Raw genomic sequence first — 21,225 nt, forward strand, 5'->3', positions numbered from 1 at the left:
ATGTATTTTTTTAAAGCTAAAATTAATGTACTAAAAAAATATATAGTACAAATTCTACTGAAATTCTTTGCAGTGTTTTAAGGACAAAATCTAAAACCAAAACACTTCCTATCATTCCAGGTTTGGTGATTTTTGGTTGTGGTTTTTGGGTTTGGTTTGGGTTGGGTTTTGGGGGGTTTTTTTAAGAAAAAGAAAAAAAAAATCTTAGGAATGAAAGGGACCTTCGACTGTGCTTTAAAAAGCAGTAATCTCAGGCAGTCTCCGATTTCGATTGGAAAGCAAACCAGATTCTGTTTCACAGCTAGAAATTCCCAGCCTCTGTGTCTCAAATATTTGTTTCCTGAAGTTACTTGAGTTTGAGTCCTGGGGTTTTTTTTTTTGTGTGTGGGAAGAGACCTTGTCAATAATCAGATTTCCTTTGTATTCAATTTGTTTAGCAAATTCAAGAGACAAAAGTTATCATATACTCTCCTTGATTTATGGTATTGATGGTTAAAATTTATTCTCCACTACCTGATTAAGAATAAGATTGCTTTTAGCTATCTTTTTTCTCCTAAAATTCTGGTTTTGAAGAGACCTTGAAAAACTTGTTTCAGTGAGAAAAGGTGGTTACAAGTCTATGATGATTTCCTCAGAACAAACTACCAGGCCATCTAGACAAAAATTTTATATAATTATACTAAAAAAAAAAGAGAAAAAAATGATACCGTAATACAAGATAAACTTTTAAATACAATTATATCTCTGGTGTTGGTTGCTCTCAAAAGTTTCTTTCATCACAGCATTACATACCTAAAGATCTTGTTTCTTTTATATACAATTTTCCTAAATAACTGCATTAAATATGACATGTAAAATAAATCCACATTTTGAAAGAAAGCATATTTAACAATCAATAAGAAAAACTGTCTTGTCTTTTTTTTTTTCCCCAAGGGAATTTTAAATAGTTTTGAAAAAAATTACTTTGCAAACAGATGCATATTAATTTTACTAAGAATTTCTGCATGTAATTTCAGAGTACTGTGGGCATCATGTTTTGTGGATAAAAATAAAATCCACAGAAAAATTTATTGTTTCTTTCAACTAGGCTAGAAATAGTTAATGTCTGCTTGCTTGGAAGGGCTGCTTTATATTATAGACTTAGGAAAATAGAACAATTGGATAAAAAATGCTTCTTTACATGGAATGGTTTTTATTGATAGCTTTAGACACTTGTTCACATTAGGAATAGGAGAAACGGTTATTGAGGCTAAAAATCTTTTGATGTTAGTTTGAAAAAAATAACTGAATGATTTTTTAATACGTTTTTCAAATTTTACTAGGGTACAAATGGTTAATGTCTTTGGGAGGGGCTGTCAGTGAGCCAGGAGGACAAAAGGGAAAAAACAGGTGAAAATTGTTTTTGGAATATTTTTCTATATCACACTATTATATATTTTTTTTTTAAAGTTCATTGAACTAGAAGTAGTTAACGCTATTTAAAAAAAAATGTAATTAGCTAGTTTCCTGACCTTGTATGATTAAAATAAACAAACAAAAAACCCCAAACAAAAAAAACAACCACCTGTGCTGATTATGATTAATGCTTTTTTTTCAAACACCTGTTTTACCCTTTCTGATGAGCCAGTCCTGCAGTACCATTCACAAGCAGATTCCTATACTTCAGTGCTGTTTTACACGTGTGCAAGGACACACTCTAACAACACTGGTTTCAGAATTGGCCAATTTTAAACATATTTGCAGCTAGTGAACTGTGGAAGCATTGAAGTTTTTGAAGAGAGATTTTAGAAGTTTGAGGATCTTTTTCATATATTTTCCTTTCTCTTCTCAACCTCTCATCCTTCCAATCAGATATTAACTTTTCTAGCCTAATAAAACTCTAAAAGAATCTTTAAACAAACCAAATTTTAAAATATATACGGGTAAATCTCCAGATGTTTTTACATAACTACAGAGGAAAATGTCTCATGTAATTTTGCCTAGGAACACAAAATTCAACGTTTCTAATTTTAAGAGCAAGTTAACTCTCATCCCCCACTTTTTTCTTAAAAGTGTCTTCAGTTTGAAATGTAGCAGTTATGAAAATACAATTGACAGTACTGCATATTCCCTTACAATTATTATGGTTTTCTACCTGAAAACATTCTATTTAAAATGTTTTCTCCTTCACTATGTGGAAAACTTTCAGAAATGGGAAAATGACTATATTGAAAGATCTGAGTTGTTATATAGAAAGTGCTGTCAGAAACAGAAACTAAATTATCTAAACTAACTATAATAGTAATTCATACATAGTCCAAAAAAGACAAAGGAAAATAGGTCCTAATTATCGACAATTACTGCAATTTTAAATAGTTCTTGCAACAAGCATAGTTTAAGTCATTGAAGTTACTAATCTGACAATGATTTCTTAATGGTATGCATTTGTGAGGGAGAAAGTTTTTAAAGTCAGGTTTCAAAGGAAATTAGAACAAAATGTTACAAAATGTCTTTAGTAAAAACAGGGAACTGGATTGACACAGTTTTGTACCTGTCAGTATATATGTTTTCATTTTGATAGAAATTGTCTAAAAAAAGTACTGGGTTCTGATGGTATCTAAATTCGACTTTTTACCAGTAACAGGTGTTTTAAAAAAAAAAATACATCTTTCAAAGCACTTGAAACAGTCTCTAAGTCTTCAGCTGATTATGGAGGAATAACCCATTTTATCATTTTCTATTAATAAAATATATACAGTTGTGAATTGGAAAGGACATTAATTATATTTGCTCATTAATTGTATTCTTTAAAAATGTCTTTCGGTTGTGGTTAAAGTTTCATTCTTTATTAGTTTGACCTTTGTTTTACTTGGGAATATTGTAAAAACAGTTTTAAGAGAAGAGTTCTTAGAATACATAAAATTACATTTGATTTAAGTTAGCTAAGTGTAATATTTTCAAAGATAGATTTTTTTTTTTTTTTTACAGGTACTAATGTTTGTGCCAAGAACAACGGTGGATGTCATCAACTTTGTCTTTATCGGGGAAATGCACGGAGAACATGTGCTTGTGCACATGGCTATCTTGCAGAAGATGGAATTACTTGCCTGAGACATGAAGGTTACCTCTTGTACTCAGGAAGGACAATATTAAAAAGTATACATCTTTCAGATGAAACCAACTTAAATTCACCAGTAAGGCCATATGAAAATCCAGAGTACTTCAAAAATGTGATAGCTCTTGCTTTTGACTACAGTCTGAAAGGAAGAGGTACAAATCGCATATTCTTCAGTGATGCGCACTTTGGAAATATACAAGTGATTAAAGACAACTGGGCTGGCAGAAAAGTGCTAATTGAAAGTAAGTAAAAAATTATTTCCCAAAATACATATTTTATTTCAATAAATTCTCTTAAGTGAAAAGTTGATAATCACTTGACTATATAGGGTAAAAAATGTCAATAAAGTTTTACCATACTTAAGCATATAACACAGTTATTGTAATTTATCCCTATAAGATACATTTAAATATTATCTTTAGAATAACAACTTCAAAATAATTTGTTTTATAACAATCTTACAATGCATGAAGCATCTTACTAGAAAACAGAAGTGGTAACAGCAGTGCTTAATTTGTATTACTGTGATTTTTAAGGAACTTTTCTGTTGAAACAAAACTTCATTGTGCAATACTTGGAAATTAAAGAAGTCTTCTTACCCCACGAACCTATTGGTTGTTTATTTTTCTAGTTAGTGGGGGTGAAATACTGTAAGATACCTCTGCTGACATAGCCATTCCTCAGTATGAAATATTAGGACCTTGGTCTGTGTGTCCAGAAAAGTGACTTGTGCTCAGTGATAATTGGAGGCAAATTCCAACATACAAAACTGTCAGTTCTTAGTAGAGACTTACTCAGTAGCTTTGCATGTTTACTTTGCCTTCATTCACCATGCTAGGAGGAGGAGTTGTATGAAACTTCACATTTTTTTAGCTTCTGAATACTCGAGGCCAGACACTGCTATCAACAAATTGATGCCAATATCATCACCAAAATCTTCAAGACAAGACACAAAACATATTTTGCAGCTGAGGCCTCAATAAAATCTTCTGGGGATCTGGCACTGAAATCTTTATCAATAATGTCTAACATAACTTTAATACAAGGTGTATGTGAAAAGTTATCGTGATTTGTCATGGTAAAATTAGAATTCAAGGAAAATCTGAATGCAGATGTGTGAGAAGTATATCCTTAATGCTAAACATCCAAAAATGCATTCTACAAAAATCTAAATTCTAAAAACTTCTGCTGTCTTTCATTTCAGTTCCTATTTAATTGTTCTCAAATATGCAATAAACCTTACTCATCTGTAGTCAGTTATCAGATGCATGTATTTGCTGTGTTCCTTCCTTCCTTGTCACTTTGTAGTACTGTCTGGGTTTTTTTGGAGACTACAGGTCATTTTGGTAACCGTTTTCCAAAGTGTTTGAAGTATTGTATAGTTTTTGCTCCTTCTGTTGGGGATAATTCCCATCTGAATTTTCGATGTCGTATGTTATGTTGCCTATGGCATTGTTACCTTGAGCTATTGGTTTGGGTCAAACAGTTTGATAACAAGACCAAAGAAAGCGATTAGTAAAACTGGAAGTACATTTGATGTGGAACGTATCGCCCTTTGCTGTTGCATGTTAATGGAAGTATTTTCAGAAAAGAAAGAAGTTAAACAGCTGCAAACTGACAAAATACTATTCTACAATTGACATTGGATAATTGTATCATTATGTACCTCTGCACTGTTCTTCTGGGAGGGTATTCATGGTCATGAAAACTGTTGACACTAATGAATGGAAAACCATTTTTCATATATGATACAAGGCCTTACTTTGAGTTTTTATGTGTGCATACTTTAGAGGAATTAATAATATCTGTATTAAGATATGGTAAAGAGAAACTAAGCAATGTTGTCAGGATGTTTTCATTACTCCCAGGAAAGCATTAAAATCTAGGGATTCAGAGTTGAAGTTAGCTGTACGAGAGACACAAACGGCTCACAGAAATGTACGATGGTCACATAAAGGAATATTTAACTATGGTGTTGTAGGAACAGATTGAAAGTATTACATGAAAAGCCACTGGAAATTTTTACATTTAAAACAGAAAAAGAGAAAGAAATACTAGCGAAGCACCAATGCAGATACAAATTAGTTTTTAAAAAACCTCAATAAAGTATTCCTCATTACTTTATAATTGGTTGTTATACAAGAGCTAAAGACATTCCATAAAGCATAGTTGAGAATTATAGTTTTAAGAAATTGTTAGGAAGTGGTTCTACTTGTAATCTTAATATGCCTGATTTCATTTTTCATTAGCAGAGTCAGCACTCTGAATAATTGAATGTCAGAAGAAATTATGTATCCTTGCAAAAAATTTACTGTATATACTTGGGATGTATTTGTGAACTATGGTGTTGGTTTTCTAGAAATGCTTCAGTTGTTTTTTCATTGAAAATGAGAAGGGATATCACATCCCAGTATATGTTAGTTTATTGTTCTCCTTCATGTGTTTTAAACCCCTTTTCTTCATGTTGAGTCATTCATTTTAAACTGGTATTTTTGTACTACGTATCATTCCTTTCCACAGTCTGCACATGCTTTTCTCTCACTGTAAACAGGAAAGAGTTCAAGAGGCAGCTTGATATAGTGGAGGTATTTGACTAACAGTGATTCCTATAAAGGAAAAAGCAGTAGTAAGACCAGTTGACACCAGTGACTCCATTCCCTGGAAGACGTAAAATTCTAAAATTTTCTGATTTCCTTGTTAACTATATGTGATTACATAGAAATTATTAAATGGAATCCAGCTGAGAGATTTTAGTAATAATATATCATTGCAGGATTAAAAAATAATGTGTTTGACATTCATTTTGCTATCTTTTTCTTCCAAAATTATTAGTCCACATCTGTTGCAAGCTTTACGTATTTAGGATAGAGGTTCAAAAGCACATTGGAAATATCTAGTGTGGTTCTAACAATTCTACAAGCCCTTTCTAACTCATTAAGTTTAAGTCTACTAATCATGCAAACCTTTACTCAGTATTTGTCTCAAACAGAGAAAATAGGGTACATTATATACAAGATGCTATTGTCCCAGATTTTTAGTTCACTGAATGTAGATCTGCTCATAAAGAATCCATTAGCTGATGGATTTCTACCTCGCTGAAGTCAGATATGCCACTCAAATCTAACACATTCGTGAACTTTTCTGCACACTAAAAACAGAGTTAAGATATATAAAGAGCCGTTCATTAAACAGGTTTCCAGTTCACTAAAAACAGATTTACAACTCACGAGCAACCCATTATCTAATATGTTTTTAGCTCACTGAGAACAGATTTACTACCCAGAAACAACCCATTATCTAACATGTTTCCAGTTCACTGAAAACAGATTTACAACCCATACGCAAGCTATTATCTAACATAGTTCCGACTCACTGAATATTGATTCAGAATTCATAAACAACCCATTATCTGACAAATTTTCACCTCACTGAACAGATTTGCAACTCATAAACAACCCATTAGCTAACACATTTTCGGCTCAGGGAAAGTAGATTTACAGCATATAAACAACTTTATCTAACTTGTTCCAATTCACTAAAAACAGATTCAAGACTCACCAAGAACCCAGTACCTGATAGGGTTCTGTCTTCAGCAGGAAGAAACAATAGCAACAACAAAAAACCCAGCATAGCATGTGCATAGTATGCCATACCCTAACACCTTTATTTTTTGTGCAGCATAGGTTTTTGGAGTGGATTGTTTCTTATTTCTGAACTCTGCTGATGAAATGAGAATTATTTCCTTTGGTCAGTCAGTAAGGACTTTTTCTTTCTCATTTTTGTTAAGTAACTTTATAAGGTTAATCTTTCAAGATTTGCTCAGTTTTTAAAAATTTACCTTGTTCTTAACTGTGATTTCCCATAAATATTCTTTTTGGTGATGAATTATCTAACCATTCAGTATCGCTCATGATTTTATTGCCAGAGCATCGTGTACTGTTTAATCCCATGTGCAGGCATTTTAAAAACTAACTTATCAATGCAGCAATACCTATTTTAAAAATGTTGTGATATGACTACCATCTATATTGCGTGTTTTGATCTCAGTTTTTCCTTCCAAAAAGAGTGTAAGAGCTTATAATTTATTGTCTTTGTCACTTTAACTACACACTTTGAGAAGTATCAGTCTATGAAGGAAGGAGTAGGTACTTACTGTGTGGTCCTACTCAATAATTTCTTTTTAATTTTCCACTTTTTAGTTGTGAAGATCAGCCTTGCAGTTCACTTTACACAGGTTAGACTGTTTCTGCTTCTAATCTGTAACCTAAGCTAGCTATACATATGTGTACTTTTGGGTCCTGTTGTGTAGTAAAAGCTTCATGAACGTGTTAAGGCAAAACATGTATATTCTCACAGTTCCAGGAAATGGATGCAGTGTCCCAGGGACCTTTTGGTGTCAAACCTTGATGACATTCCTATTTTTCATTGTCAATGGGTAGTCCTTTGAGGAAAACAAAACAAAACAAAAAAACAACAACAACAAAAAAACCCCACACCACAGTTACAGGGATTGTATTTGAGAAAATTTATGCCAATATACACTTTCTCTGTTCTTCCAGTTTGAGGAATCATGCAGGATTCACTCTGCAAAAAGGAGTATTTTTTCATTTCCCATAAACTTTCGGGATCTTTTGATTCATGAAAGCCAGTGTCTCAACAAATCAAATCCTAACTCAGTTGGTATTCTAGAAGAGATCTAGAGAGATTACATATACTTTGGAAGTTGTTTTTCATTTAATTTTAGCCCCTGATTCACTGTAGGCTTTGTAGAAAATTGAAAGAAGGCATTAAATAAGTAGAAAGTGTAACAAATTTATGTGAAAGTGACTGTGAGTTTAAATCAATATATTGGGGTGGCCATCTCTGAATAATCGTTATGATTTCTGTTCAGCCCTACCAGAAGCAGACCTTGTCTCTCTGGGAGAATTTGTTACTAAAAAACCTAGGTTAAAATGAGGTAACGGAACAGTATACAGAAAGAAAGAGCAGAAATCAGTAGCGGTTAAAGGCACAGAGATCTGTAAGGAGGTATTTGGAAATCTGAACTTGTTCAAAATTGCTGCAGCGTATCAGTTTCATTTGGAACAACAGGGTCTATTCTCCTCTCAGAGAGAGCCCGGGAAGAATTTTACTTTTATTTTCTTTGACGTTAATAATTTCTAGACAGAACAACACTATTATTTCAAACTTCTGAACCAGTTTCTGTAGTATTCAAACTGGAAGCCATTTCAAAGGCACTCGGATAAACATATGTGAAGTACTTTAAATCTGTATAGATCTAAATAGACCTATCTTCCATCTGCAAGTAATTTTAAGTAGATTGAAATGACTGAAAATGTTTCAACAAAAGCAGGCATCTATTTGATATATGAGATTTTTAATATTATATGCTTATCCCCTCTCATACAATATCTCCCATTGACTGTTTGTTTTGCCAAATAAGAAATGGCAAGGTGACTTTATTTTTAATGATGTGATGATCTGAATAGATTTTCTTCTACATGGAATTAGTCTCAGTGTGACTCAGAGAAAGCCAGTGAAAGATAGTATATTATTCACAAAGTAGATTTTTTGTGGGTTTGATGGAGCAAACAACTAATGGGAGCCTTAATTAAATTAAAATCATGAAGATCAGTATGCTGAACTTTTTGTTTCCTATTATACATAAGATGATTACCACTGTAGATTGACCCATTAAGTCAAAAATACAGTATAGGGTGGGATAAACATATGTTTTTCTTCTAGAATATCCAAGATTAAGCCCTAATTCACAAACCATCTGCTAAACTTCTCTTCCTTACTTCGGCATCCTTCCTTCTCTGCCTGCCTAGGTGCAGAGTGCCAGAAGAGCGTCTGTTTTCCTTCTTCCTTCCCTGCTGAACATGACATTGTGGATTAGCAGCTCTGAAAATGTCTAAAATTTCTATTGACAGAGAGCAGAGAGGAGGCCATCTTAAACCATGTCCCTGATAAACCATCAGTGTGAGCTGTCTTCCATCCCTGTAAAAATTCAAATTAAGATTAGCTTTAGCCAGTGGATGACATGCTAGTTGATCACTAATCTGCAGTTGGAAACAAGAAGCTGCCTCATAGCATTTCTGGGGCCTGCTTTTGGTTTTCCTAGCTTGTTTCAAAGCTTATGTTTATGCAAGGAACACTTTTTTGGTAATCTAAGTCCCAGTTTCTAACCTAATAGTGTAGTCTCCTTTTTTCATCATAGGTGGGAGCTTGAGGTAATATATTCATTAACGAAAGCCTGTCTCAGTGCATCTGTAGAAAAACAGCGCAGTGTTCGCGTAGGTTCAATGTAGACACAATGCAAAACACTAGAAAGAAGACCAATGAAGAAGTTAGAAACTAAAGAGAGAGAGAGGGAAAAAAGGGGGAGGAAAGGCAAAAGAAAGCAAATGAGAAAGAAGAAAAAGTATTAAGATGAGATAGTCTCAATGAGCTATTTTTTTTCCTAACTGTGTAAACAATGGCACTGAGATATTTTGCCAGTGTAACGTCTTTCACAGCACAAAAGGAAGTGTTAAGTGAAAAAACACTTCTTCTGTTTTGAACTTTTGGCACTAGCATCTATAGAAGGTGAAAATCTTTTCACTGCTAACATAAAGTGTCAGATCCTGTGATGTATTGTAAGGCTTTTTACAGTCTGAATCTTTTAAAGGTGTTCCAGTGTGTGCTACTATTCTTACTAACTAAATGGGTCCAATTTAACTGTCAAAAAGGCATTTATGTTCCCATTTCTCTTACAGAGCATTAAATTTGGTACATTGTATGAGATCCCTTTAGTTTTGGAGCTTTCTTCTCCACAAAAGAAATATTTTAATGTGTTAGAAATAAATACTTTAATATTGTTACTTTTCATTTCATAAATGCATTGGATTCATTATAATTGTATATGTTGGAATATAGGTCCAGTCATTTTCATTTTTTAAGGGAGGGAAAGTGAGAGGCTGTTATTAAGTCTAGGATGCTGAAGTAGTAAAAGCTAAAATTTATTATTACAACTGCAGCTTTGTTAGTGAAAAGCAAAGCATCTGATTTGTCACTATATTTTGGGTTTGGATGTGGCTGCATCTTATGATTAGTGGGTAAAATTTATAAGCTCTTGTTGTAGGTGAATAAAGTTTACTAACTTTACTATATTAAGCAGTTGTTATTCTAGAAATATGTATTTCTGCACGTCATGCTTTTTTTAGCTGCTCCTGGTTTGAAACTCTGAAATGTATTCATGACAGGAGCTGACATACACCAATCTTTTAGTTCAGTATGTCCTGAGCATTCCCAACCTCAGTATTCAGGAAAGGTGCCTCTGCCTATTAAACTTGAGATTATTCATGCAGAATTAATACTGTTTGTGACTGCTCCAACTTTCCACGTTGCCCTTAAATTTTTTATTGATGTAAATTTTTACATCAGCAGCTGTGGCTTAGTTGGAAAAATGCAAAACTATATTTGGTGAATTGTCAGGAAAAAGCTATACAGAGGAACATCTCTTGAGATTTATCCTTTGTTTTATTCTGAACAGTATTGTGATCCAGCAAATATTATTAGGTTATTAGGCTATTCTGCCATTAATGTTTCTAATATCTCTATACTGTTTGGTTTTATTTCAACAGTAACAAGAAAAATGAGTGATTATACACATTTAGTAAAGACTTAATAGTCTTAGGGTAGTCGCTGTAATGGTGATGCTAGTTTTTATTGATTTAAAGGTGGTAAGACTGAGTAGTAATTTTTTTGAGTCTACATGTAATGCATAAAAAGTTAATGTAGGTTCTTGTAATTAGAAAAAAAAAATCTTCCATGACAATTGTTGAGTTTTCAAACTTAATGAAACATTTCCATCTCTATATGTTAACTTTCCATTCTAAAAGTCTTTCTGCTTTTAAAGCCTCTTTTACATGGATACTTTAACTATTTTCAAGTTACGATATTATAACAGTTGTTAACTAGTAATGATATATTGAACTATCCTAGGAGGGTTACAGTTTACAATTATACTACTGTTTTTCCAATTTGTTGCATTCTCTAGGTTTCCTTAAGTATATGATGTATCATTATTCCTTTGTTACATTATTCCCTGCTTAGTCCTTAAACGTAATCGAGGAGTAAGTTATATCTAGGATAACAGAGGACAGAATATTGCAGGTTTGCATCTCTATTGATGTGGCTTTCTCAGTAAGCTCTTCTTGTTCGTAGGAACAACTATGGCAGGGCTATATCCATTGTTGGGAAAAACAGTCATTGGAGGTAGATATAGATTTCTTCATTAAAAATTGTTGTTTGTTTTTTCTCTCATGATAAAAGGGCTAAATCATTCTTTGAAGAAACATTATAGACCACAAGAATCAGAATCACAGAATGGTTTGGGTTGGAAGGGACCTTAAAGATTGTCTAGTTCCAACGCCCCTACCATGGTGTTTTGTATAGATTTTCATAAGTTCACTGATGAACTATAAATATCCTACTACTTGGGCATCTGCCTGTCTTTCACACTGTACTTCCTTCACAGATACGGTAATTATATACAATATTTTATATATCTTCATTGACATCAACTAAAGCAATGTTATAAATCCAGAAAGATACTTATGTGATAGTTTCTTTTTGCTGAATGTATTAGAAGTGTTTCTTGAGCAATTATCCAATTATTTGTATTTTCATTTTTATTTGCACATAGACTGAGTTTTTAATTGTCATTAGGAGGACACCAAATGTTTTGGAAGATGAGATATTTCAGTATTGTACTTTCTACAAAAACAAAGGATTGTTTTTTTTCTGGATTCTAAAATGATTTTATTTCTCTTTAGATTATTCCCCACGAACGTTCATTCTTTCCAGTACTGGCTACCCCAATAAGTTTGAAGGAATAATAAGGTTACATCCATGGAGGTGTTTACAGTGTGTTGAACTTAAGCTAGTTGTTGTCTTGAAGAACCCAAAGCCTTTGTTTATACAATCTTATTGCATTTAGTAATCTTTAATGTGTAATAGCCTATAACAGGGGTTTATATTTTGGAGAAACAGAAAAATGATACAGATGTTTGCTGGTTTACGGTATAATTTTAGCAAACTTTACATGTATTCTAAAATAAAATAATATTCTTAGGCTAAATAGGATAATGAAATAATTGGCTATTACAGTTCAGAGTTGTTTATGCCATATTTGGTACTTATGATTTCTGTTAGAATATGTGATGGCCTTGTTTTACATGTGACTGACAGAAGCAATTAAGAAATTAAATCATCCTCTAATTTTTGAGATAAATGAAACTCATCTTGCTTTTTTTAATTACAAATTATTATTGTCTTAGAATTTTTATTTAGCAGAAAGGCTTCCTGCTTTATGGCTACTTGAAGAGCAAAGTAGAAGGGTAAACAATTATTTAAAGTTCTAATTGTACAGTCAGTTAGATATGTGAACAATGACCCCTTTTCTTCAGGTGCATTATTGCTTGTGAGGCATGCTTTTCACCTCAGATCAAATGGTGACCACCTGGTCTCTATCACCATAATCTGACACAAGCAGTGTGACAGAAAGCAGTGTCATCTCCTGTGACCAATCTGGTATAACAATTGACAGGCTCTACCCTGAAAGGTAAATTCTGAAAGCCAATTCAGAGAATGAGTAAAGATCAAGCAGGTGTTAATGTTAAGTACTGAGCGTTAAAGCCTTCTCCAAAGTTCTGATATCGAAGTGCTGTTTATGTTCAATTTTATTACTTTGATGGCTTTTCAGTATTAAAAAATTACGATGTTGACAGTTGTTCTTGCTAAAGAAAAGGAGTTGGTAAGAATATGAAATTAAAGAAGAAGGTAATTGAACTGATGCAACTGGAAAAGTTTTGACTGTAAACTTTCTAGAGATTCTTAAAAGCAGAAGATAGGAGATGATAAAAATCTAGTAAACCTACAAATAGTATATACATTTCCAAAAGTCAGTAGTCACAACTATTGGATAATTTCAACTTTATATCGTTTAGTATTTTTATTTTGTGTTTGCAATAATGAGAGTCCTCTAATCCCCAGTTCTTCAGTTATTGATTTGTTTCTTGTCTGTTCCCTGGGAAAGTCAGACCAAGATCAGCGTGACAATATTTATAGGCTGCATCTCATCTGTGGGATGCAATCCATCTTCGTTAAGTTCAGTAAAAGTGATAGATAGCATTTGGCAACGTAATGATGTGATCACTCTACCATTGCCTTTGTAAATCATAAGCTGTTGCATTCTCTTGTGTAGATATTTAATCAGTTATACACCCCATTACTGATTTAATTCAGAATGTCAGTGGCAGGTGAATAATGTGAGTATTTGTATATTAATATCATATTGTATTAATGTTCCTTTCATTTAAGTATGCTATTCATGTGAAAATCATAAACTGTTGCTTCATGGCTAGAATAAATTTAATCAGTGCTGTAGGCATCTAATGCCATCAGTGTTTTAATTCAATATGTCAGTGAAACAAATGTGTTTCTTTTCATTTCCAGTTTCTTTATGCTTTGCTAATTCAGAATATTATGTGATGCTGTGAAAATATGAAGCTGAGAGTAAACAAATTGCTAATTTTCATCCTGTCAGTAGAGTTTGGGACTGAATCCCCCAATTGTAGCACCAGATAGGATGAGTACATATTTCTCATATATTTTTTAAAGTAAACTGAATAATGATAAAGTAACTTTTTTTTTTTTTAAAAAAGCAATAGAATATTGCATAAGGAAGTGTTAAATAAGTAAATATACATTAATATCAATGCGAACTGGTAAAGATATAACACTAGAGTGCAGCTGCTTTGGAATCTTCTCCAATGTCCTGTCTTTGGCAATATGAAGTTGCTGGAAGGTTTTTGTTTTAAGGAACCACCTGAAAGTTGCTAGAGGACCATTTCTAGGTCCATTTCTATTCTCAGTTGGCACCTGTTTTATCATTGATAAAAGGATTTATAAGAATTTTGGGATTCTTCACTAACCTCTAAACCAAAAAGTTTATTTTAACCTATAAACAATGTAAAGTTACAAAAAAATTCTATTAGCACTGATAACTTATTATACTTATTATACTGAAGATTTGCCTGAGTAGTGTACTGATGGTACTTATCAGCTTGTAGTGCATGCTAATAACAACAAAGTTAGTTGTATTTTGCATTGTAAGGATTTATCTCAATCTTAGATCGCGTTAGCACCTACTCTCTAGGTCTTATGCCATTGACTTTAAAACCCTCATACTTACAGATTTCTAAAAGTATTAAATGATTCTCTTCTGTATTGGTGGAGTTCTCAATTCCCTAAGTAAGGAAATGATAAAACTAAAAGTTTATTCGCAAATAAAAGAGAGTGCTTTGTATAAATCTTTCAGAATTTATACTTTTGGTGGAGCTAAGCAAATGCAGTTGGTATGCGTTTGCAGCAGACAGTTTTATATTTAATTAGTGTGGTTTTCTTGTCTTACATCAAGGCAATTGATTTCTTCTGAATTTTTTTTTTCTGTAAAAAGAAGCGTATTTTGCACTCTGAATTTTTCTGTTTGTGGTGTTTGTGAAGCCATTATCATCAACAGGCTTGTCACCTGAACTTTTCTGATAGTTTCAGATTGAATTTGCTCAAAGATGTGATCTAATAAGGAGCCCTCTCTTCTTTTTTTTAAAAGCGTATATACATGAAGCAGTTCCTGAAGTTTTATTTGTGATAAAACATCTCCTTAATTGGATATCAGATACTTGATTTCAGGCAGCCTGATTCTGTTGCCAGGTTATATTCAGATTTTTATTTTGTCTTTTCAGTCACGGTTTTTATCTTTGAAATTCCCATTATGATATGTTTTTATCTTAACTTCATTTTCTTTTAAAGTTGTTTCTGCTTTTCTCTTTTAAATAAAATGGGGTTTTGATTGCTTTGTTTTAGTTCTGCTCCACTCAGAACATAGGTATATATGGCAAGGTTTTTCAAAACTGCACATTTTAAATATTTTATTAAAACAAGAGGAAGATGCCTTTTTCATCTGTATGCTAAATGTTTGCTTGTCTCCATCTATGGCATAACTTTCCATGACTTGTTTTCTAAAAATTTAGAAATTACCACTTTATAAATAGTAATGTTGAATTAAACCATCTTCTGTCACAATTTGCAGACCTTGATATAGAGTTGCAGTATGATATGTTGGTCCAGGTTAAAAACGTGAAGCTATACTTTCTGATTCCTGTAGAAAAACTGAGTCTTCTCTTAAGTGTAGAAATTACAAGTAAACCTACACATCTTGTATTTGAAGAGCACTTTCACCATTCTAGTTGTGTTCTAGTTCATCACATCTAGCTGTGGCAGGAACATCATTATCTTTTGCCTCCTACAGAAGAGTTTGTATGTTGTATAAACATGTTGTATATGTTGTATAAACAGTTAGCTTTTAAATTTCTTGACAGATTCAGACAAAGAACAAAGCCAAAGCTGATTGAAATTCAAGAGGTTACATGAGGGAAATGATTTGGGGTTTTTTTTTTGGGGGGGGGTGTGGTGTTCTGATAGTCATCTTTCAAATGAAGGTCAGAATTTGCAGCAAATCTTAGTTAAATCCTCACCTCCTAAGGGCTATGTCTTTAATCAGAAGACAAAGACTTGATTTCATTTTGCTAAAAACTTCCATAATACAAATTAGGAGACACTCACATTTCATGAAGAAACACATTCACAGATACGAAAGGTAAAAATAGTGCAATAAATGCTCTGATGGTTTGTTCATTACGAATAAAGTGCCGAATTGGTCAGAAAATGTAATATTTTTTTAGTAGAATCACAAAATATCTTGAGTTGGAAGGGACCCATGAGGGTCATCAAGGCTAATTCCTGACTCCACACAGGGAAACCTTAGAGTTAAACCATATATCTAAAAGCATTGTCCAAATTCGGTTTAGTTTAGAGAATTGTAAGTAATGGTAAATTGGGATTCAGCATATAATTTTAATGGAAATTAGTAGATTAAATTAGAATTGTTTTCCTGGCTCTTTATTTTAATATTTATCACACTTACTAAGTCTTTTAATTTCACAGTTAGTGGAATGTTCGCAAGAAGTGACCAAGAAGTATATCAGAGCCTGTATCTAAACTGTACAGATTTCTGCCCCTGGGAGTCATCCCGAGGCCCAGACCAGGGAGCAGAGCGGTTCCTGTATGCAATGCTTGGACTGGTGCCTCTAGGATGATTTGGGCAGTCCAGGTTTCCTTTGAATCCTCTGTTGTGTTTCTCTGGCTCTGAGAAATTATCGTTATTTTCAGGGTTTCTTCTGGCTCGTGCTGCCTAAAATTGTGTGCTGGCCATATGTCAGTCCTAAGAGCATTATTTTGATGTTATGATGTCGATATTTTTTGCATGTCCTGAAGCATGGTGTGAGAAAGTTAAGGTGTATTTGAGATGTAGAGATTTTGGTGGCTGGGACGAACAAAACCTGTGGTCTTGTTTATACTCCCAAAAGAGAGGTGTTTTGTTTTGAGTGGGGTTTTTTTTCAGAAAAAGTAGCAAATTTTTGCCAGAAGAATACCTGGGTAACATCTCAGAAGGAATTAGTTGTTTCATTCCAGAAGGTTGCCCTGGTATAAAGTAACATGCATGTGATGTGGGTGCTCAGGGGTGCAAGACCCAAGAATGAAGCAACTAACTTTCTCAGTTCATAGTATGGACAGACATACCCAGAAACTGCATAAACCATAAGTCTGCATTCAGGCGTGTTCTAACTGGTTTTGAAATACGTCAGTAGGTGTTTGAACATCTCTGTCATGACATTTGAAAGAACTGCTTATCTTTGATTTCAGTTAGTGATTTCTGAAACAAAAACTTTTGCTATATCTCAATATGTTTTTGATATTTAAAATTCAAAATACATTAATAAAACAAGTACTGCGATTCAAGAAGGAATACTTGTAACACATTCATCTTTTTGAAAACCACAATTCTTATCTAAAGGTTTATCTTTACAATGGTCAGAAAAATTTTTTGTAATTTTCAAGTTGCCTTCAATGCCATTTTTACAGTTACTCACTTTTTTGAGTTACTTGTGAGCTGAATATAACTTTTCTCATAAATTCTCCTTCATAAGTAGGAAAACCCATTTTACATATGTTCACTTCCACTTAAGGTGTGTCATCTAATTTATTTTTCCTGTTCTTTCTTCTATAAGACCAAGTTACTGAGACTTCTCTACAGATATGTCTTGAAAATGTAGTCAGAAGATCTCCAAATGCTTCAGAAAGAGAAATGTAAAAAACTGATAAATAATTATTTGTCTCATAGTTTTGATTTAGTGTTAGCACTTTCATAGAATCATAGAATGGTTTGGGTTGGAAGGGACCTTAAAGCCCATCTAGTTCCAGCCCCCCTGCCATGGGCAGGGACACCCTCCACTAGCCCAGGTTGCCCAAAGCCCCATCCAACCTGGCCTTGAACACTGCCAGGGAGCCAGGGGCAGCCACAGCTTCTCTGGGCAACCTGTGCCAGGGCCTCACCACCCTCACAGTAAAGAATTTTTTCCTAATATCTCATCTAAATCTACCCTCTTTTAGTTTAAACCCATTACCCCTTGTCCTGTCACTCCATGCCCTTGTAACCGGTCCCTCTCCAGCTTTCCTGTAGTCCCTTTACATACTGGAAGGTGCTATAAGGTCTCCCCAGTGCCTTCTCTTCCCCAGACTGAAGAATCCCAGCCCATCTTCACAGGAGAGGTGCTCCAGCCCTCTGATCACCTTTGTGGCCTCCTCTGGACTCGCTCAGTGTGGTCAAACTTATTTTGGGACTTTCTGTTCTGTGTATATGAATTGCATGTTAAAAATTACATCTTCCAGCAAGCCGAATGTAAATTGTAAAAAACAGTGTAATGTAATCTTTCTTACATTTCTAGATTTTTGCCTTCTGTAGCTCATTAATAAGCTACATGATCCTTCTGGTCTAAAATTATTTGTTTCTAACAAAATAATAAGTGAAGTAATCAACGTACATTTCTGTAGTAATTCAAAAATAATGGTAGGAAATAATTACTCCTATTTCTCACAGTCTGTCGCTTTTATATATTGGAATCAGATACAATTTATCTTTTCTGGATGTTAAATATATGCTTTAGCTGTTTATTAATACTTGCTTTTGTTTCTAGCTCACGGTTTTTTATGAAGAATGAAAGTGTATGGTATTGTGGCTTATTAAAATGATGTTTTGATGCCAAGACCTTCAGAGTTGGCCTTTTTTCAGTACTTTTCAGGTGTTTAATAAAAGTCTGTGCAGTTAATAAAACCAGGACACTTTGATCCCTATTAATGTAATGTGTTAGAAAATACATCGAAAGTTAATGCTAAATAATACAAGTAATTAATGAAAACATGCCCAAGACTTGGCTTAAATGATGTTTGAAGTTATGACTAAATTATTGCTGTCTTGAATAAATGCTTATTATTTCTAATGTATTATCTGGGGACACTGTAGGAAAAACATTAATGAGTGTTAGAACTGACAAAAATAGTACAAGGATAGTAACAGTGATCTTGCTCTCTCTGTTTTTTTAATTTAAATTTATAAAAAAATAATAAGACTTTGATTAAAACCAACCAAAAAACAGGTGAAATGATAGAAGAATTGTCAGTCAATAGGCTGGAATAGCTGAACTCTGTGATTCTGCAGGATCAACTTAGAGGAAAAACAAACATCTTGTTAGAAGGAGTTTTATTTGCTGTCTGTAACCATGTCTTCCAGATGTTGGGTCAGTGGAGGGACTTGCTTATCACAGAGCTTGGGACACTCTCTATTGGACTAGTTCAACCACATCCTCAATCACGAGACACACTGTTGACCAAAGACGTCGAGGAGCTTTCAACCGGGAAGCGGTAATAACGATGTCTGAAGATGATCATCCACATGTGTTAGCTCTAGACGAATGTCAAAAGTATGTATTATATCTTTCTTAGCAGATTTTAATTTTTATTTCACAGTCAACTAATATTGCTGAACCCTATGAAGGTTAAGTAGATTTCTTGGGTTAGGACACAAATGTTAGTATTAATTTTTTTAAAGAAAACATCCCGTGATGTTTTAATTTACATTATTATAATTGTAAATTAAAAACTCCCGTCTTGAAGTAAGGTTCATTGTTCAATTAAAAATGCCTATTTAAAGGACACATGAAACTTATTTTTTCACAAGTAGGAACTTGTGGTAATACTTCACTGCATTTGCCTGTAAGTTTATTGCAAATTCAGACACTTATTAAGTTCCTGGAGCTTAAGTATGTACATAAATACTTAACATGCCATTTTATTCTAGTGATTTGCTATGCTTAAGTAAATTACCATCTCTATCCATGTTTCCTAGTAAGGTAATAGGAGGGTTTATATTGCTACTTCAGCCTCTTACTAATAAGTGTCTTACAAATTTGAGTAACTTTAATCTTTTCTGTTAATTATGGAAGTAAAGCAACCTGCTTTTCTGCTTCTTGTAACTGTCTCCCCTTTAGGGAGGCCAGGCTACATCTCTGCCTTATTATGTTCTGGTTTTAATTTGTGATAGCTGAATGTACAATGTTGCATGGGTAGTCAAGGAGGTTATTTCCATGTGTGACTTCACATATGATTTATGCAAATTAAGAGTTTATGCTGTATTGTAAAATACGATTTATCTGTGTATCAAAAAAAACAACTAAATACTGATGGAGATTGCAATGAGAGCATGGGCAGGTTCTGATCAGCATATGAATTACGTGCACAGCTCATTCCATAGCATATTGTCCACCATTGTTTAACAGTAGCAAGGGGCCGATTGTGCCTCCTGTAGGTCATACTAAGGTCACTTGATTGCTCATTATCATAGAATCATAGAATGTTTTGGGTTGGAAGGGACCTAAAAGCCCATCCAGTCCCACCCCTGCCATGGGCAGGGACACCCTGCACTAGCCCAGGTTGCCCAAAGCCCCATCCAACCTGGCCTTGAACACTGCCAGGGAGCCAGGGGCAACCACAGCTTCTCTGGGCAACCTGTGCCAGGGCCTCAGCACCCTCACAGGGAAGAATTTCTTCCTTTAATCTAAATCTACCTTCCTTCAGCTTAAGGCCATTACCCCTTGTCCTGTCACTACTTGTTATGAACCTTCTGCATACCAGTTCTAATATGGGAAAAGCTGCAGATTAATTTCATTGTTATAAATTGCTAATATACACATTAGCAGAATTAAGTTTATATTGTAATCGTATATTAGTATCAAGACATGATCAGAATTGAACAGACCTGTGAAGAGGAAAAAAATCTGTACTCATATCCAAGCTAATGAACTAGGAAACTGCTATAATTTATAGGATGTTAGCTATTGCATTTTCTTATTCACCATTGATTATCACAATTTCTTATAGATGCCATTCGTAGTTGTCTCTGAAGGCATATGGTTTTTTTCTTTTGCTCATTTCATAGAGAATTAAATTATAAAATGTATCTTATGGTTTTGTTTGTTATTTTGATTTTAATACAGCTTAATGTTTTGGACTAACTGGAATGAGCAACTCCCAAGCATCATGAGATCTACCCTCTCAGGCAAAAATGCACAGGTTATCATTAGTACAGATATTCTGACACCAAATGGACTTACCATTGATCATAGGGCGGAGAAACTTTACTTTTCAGATGGCAGCTTGGGAAAAATTGAGAGATGCGAATATGATGGATCACAAAGATATGTAAGTAAAATAAAAATCCCTAACAAATTCATTGTAAATCTGCTTGTTTGCATTTGTTAGCACCTTAAAATGAAAATGTTACAGAAAGATCTTTCGTTTCTCCTAATATTACTTGTACATTAGATTTAAAACTGAAAATACTTCTCAGCTATAAGTGATGCTCTGTTTACTCAACACATTCCAGTTTCTGGATGACCTTCTGGAGATCGAGACTCTTATGACAAAATCTATTTGCATTGGCATTGAGCCTGAAGCATCACTGTCCTCAATGATCTGTATTAGCATGAAAAAAATGTAGAACTTCAGCAGAAGAGGTAGAGAAATGTTCCGCTGTAAATAGGACGATTATAATTTTCCTTCCAGTGCCAATATTTTCTGAATGCACTAGAATTTCTTTTCTGTAATGCTTAAGTGTTACTCTACAAATG

At 33.8% G+C, this 21,225-nt stretch overlaps 1 protein-coding gene across 7 annotated transcripts in view; it reads left to right on the forward strand.

Annotated features, from left to right (window-relative positions):
* Positions 1 to 21,225, forward strand: part of LRP1B (LDL receptor related protein 1B) — a 738,176-nt gene that overhangs the window by 560,790 nt on the left and 156,161 nt on the right. For all 7 annotated transcript variants that reach the window (XR_008577717.1, XM_054830556.1, XM_054830557.1 and 4 more), the window contains 3 exons: positions 2,968 to 3,339; positions 18,831 to 19,020; positions 20,593 to 20,797. Coding sequence is in view for 6 of the 7 variants with exons in the window: in XM_054830556.1 (XP_054686531.1) it covers positions 2,968 to 3,339; positions 18,831 to 19,020; positions 20,593 to 20,797 (767 nt within the window). In the remaining variant the exon portion in view is untranslated. The remainder of the gene's footprint in view (positions 1 to 2,967; positions 3,340 to 18,830; positions 19,021 to 20,592; positions 20,798 to 21,225) is intronic.

Source organism: Grus americana, chromosome 6, assembly GCF_028858705.1.
Source record: "Grus americana isolate bGruAme1 chromosome 6, bGruAme1.mat, whole genome shotgun sequence".
Classification (NCBI taxonomy): Eukaryota; Metazoa; Chordata; class Aves; order Gruiformes; family Gruidae; genus Grus; species Grus americana.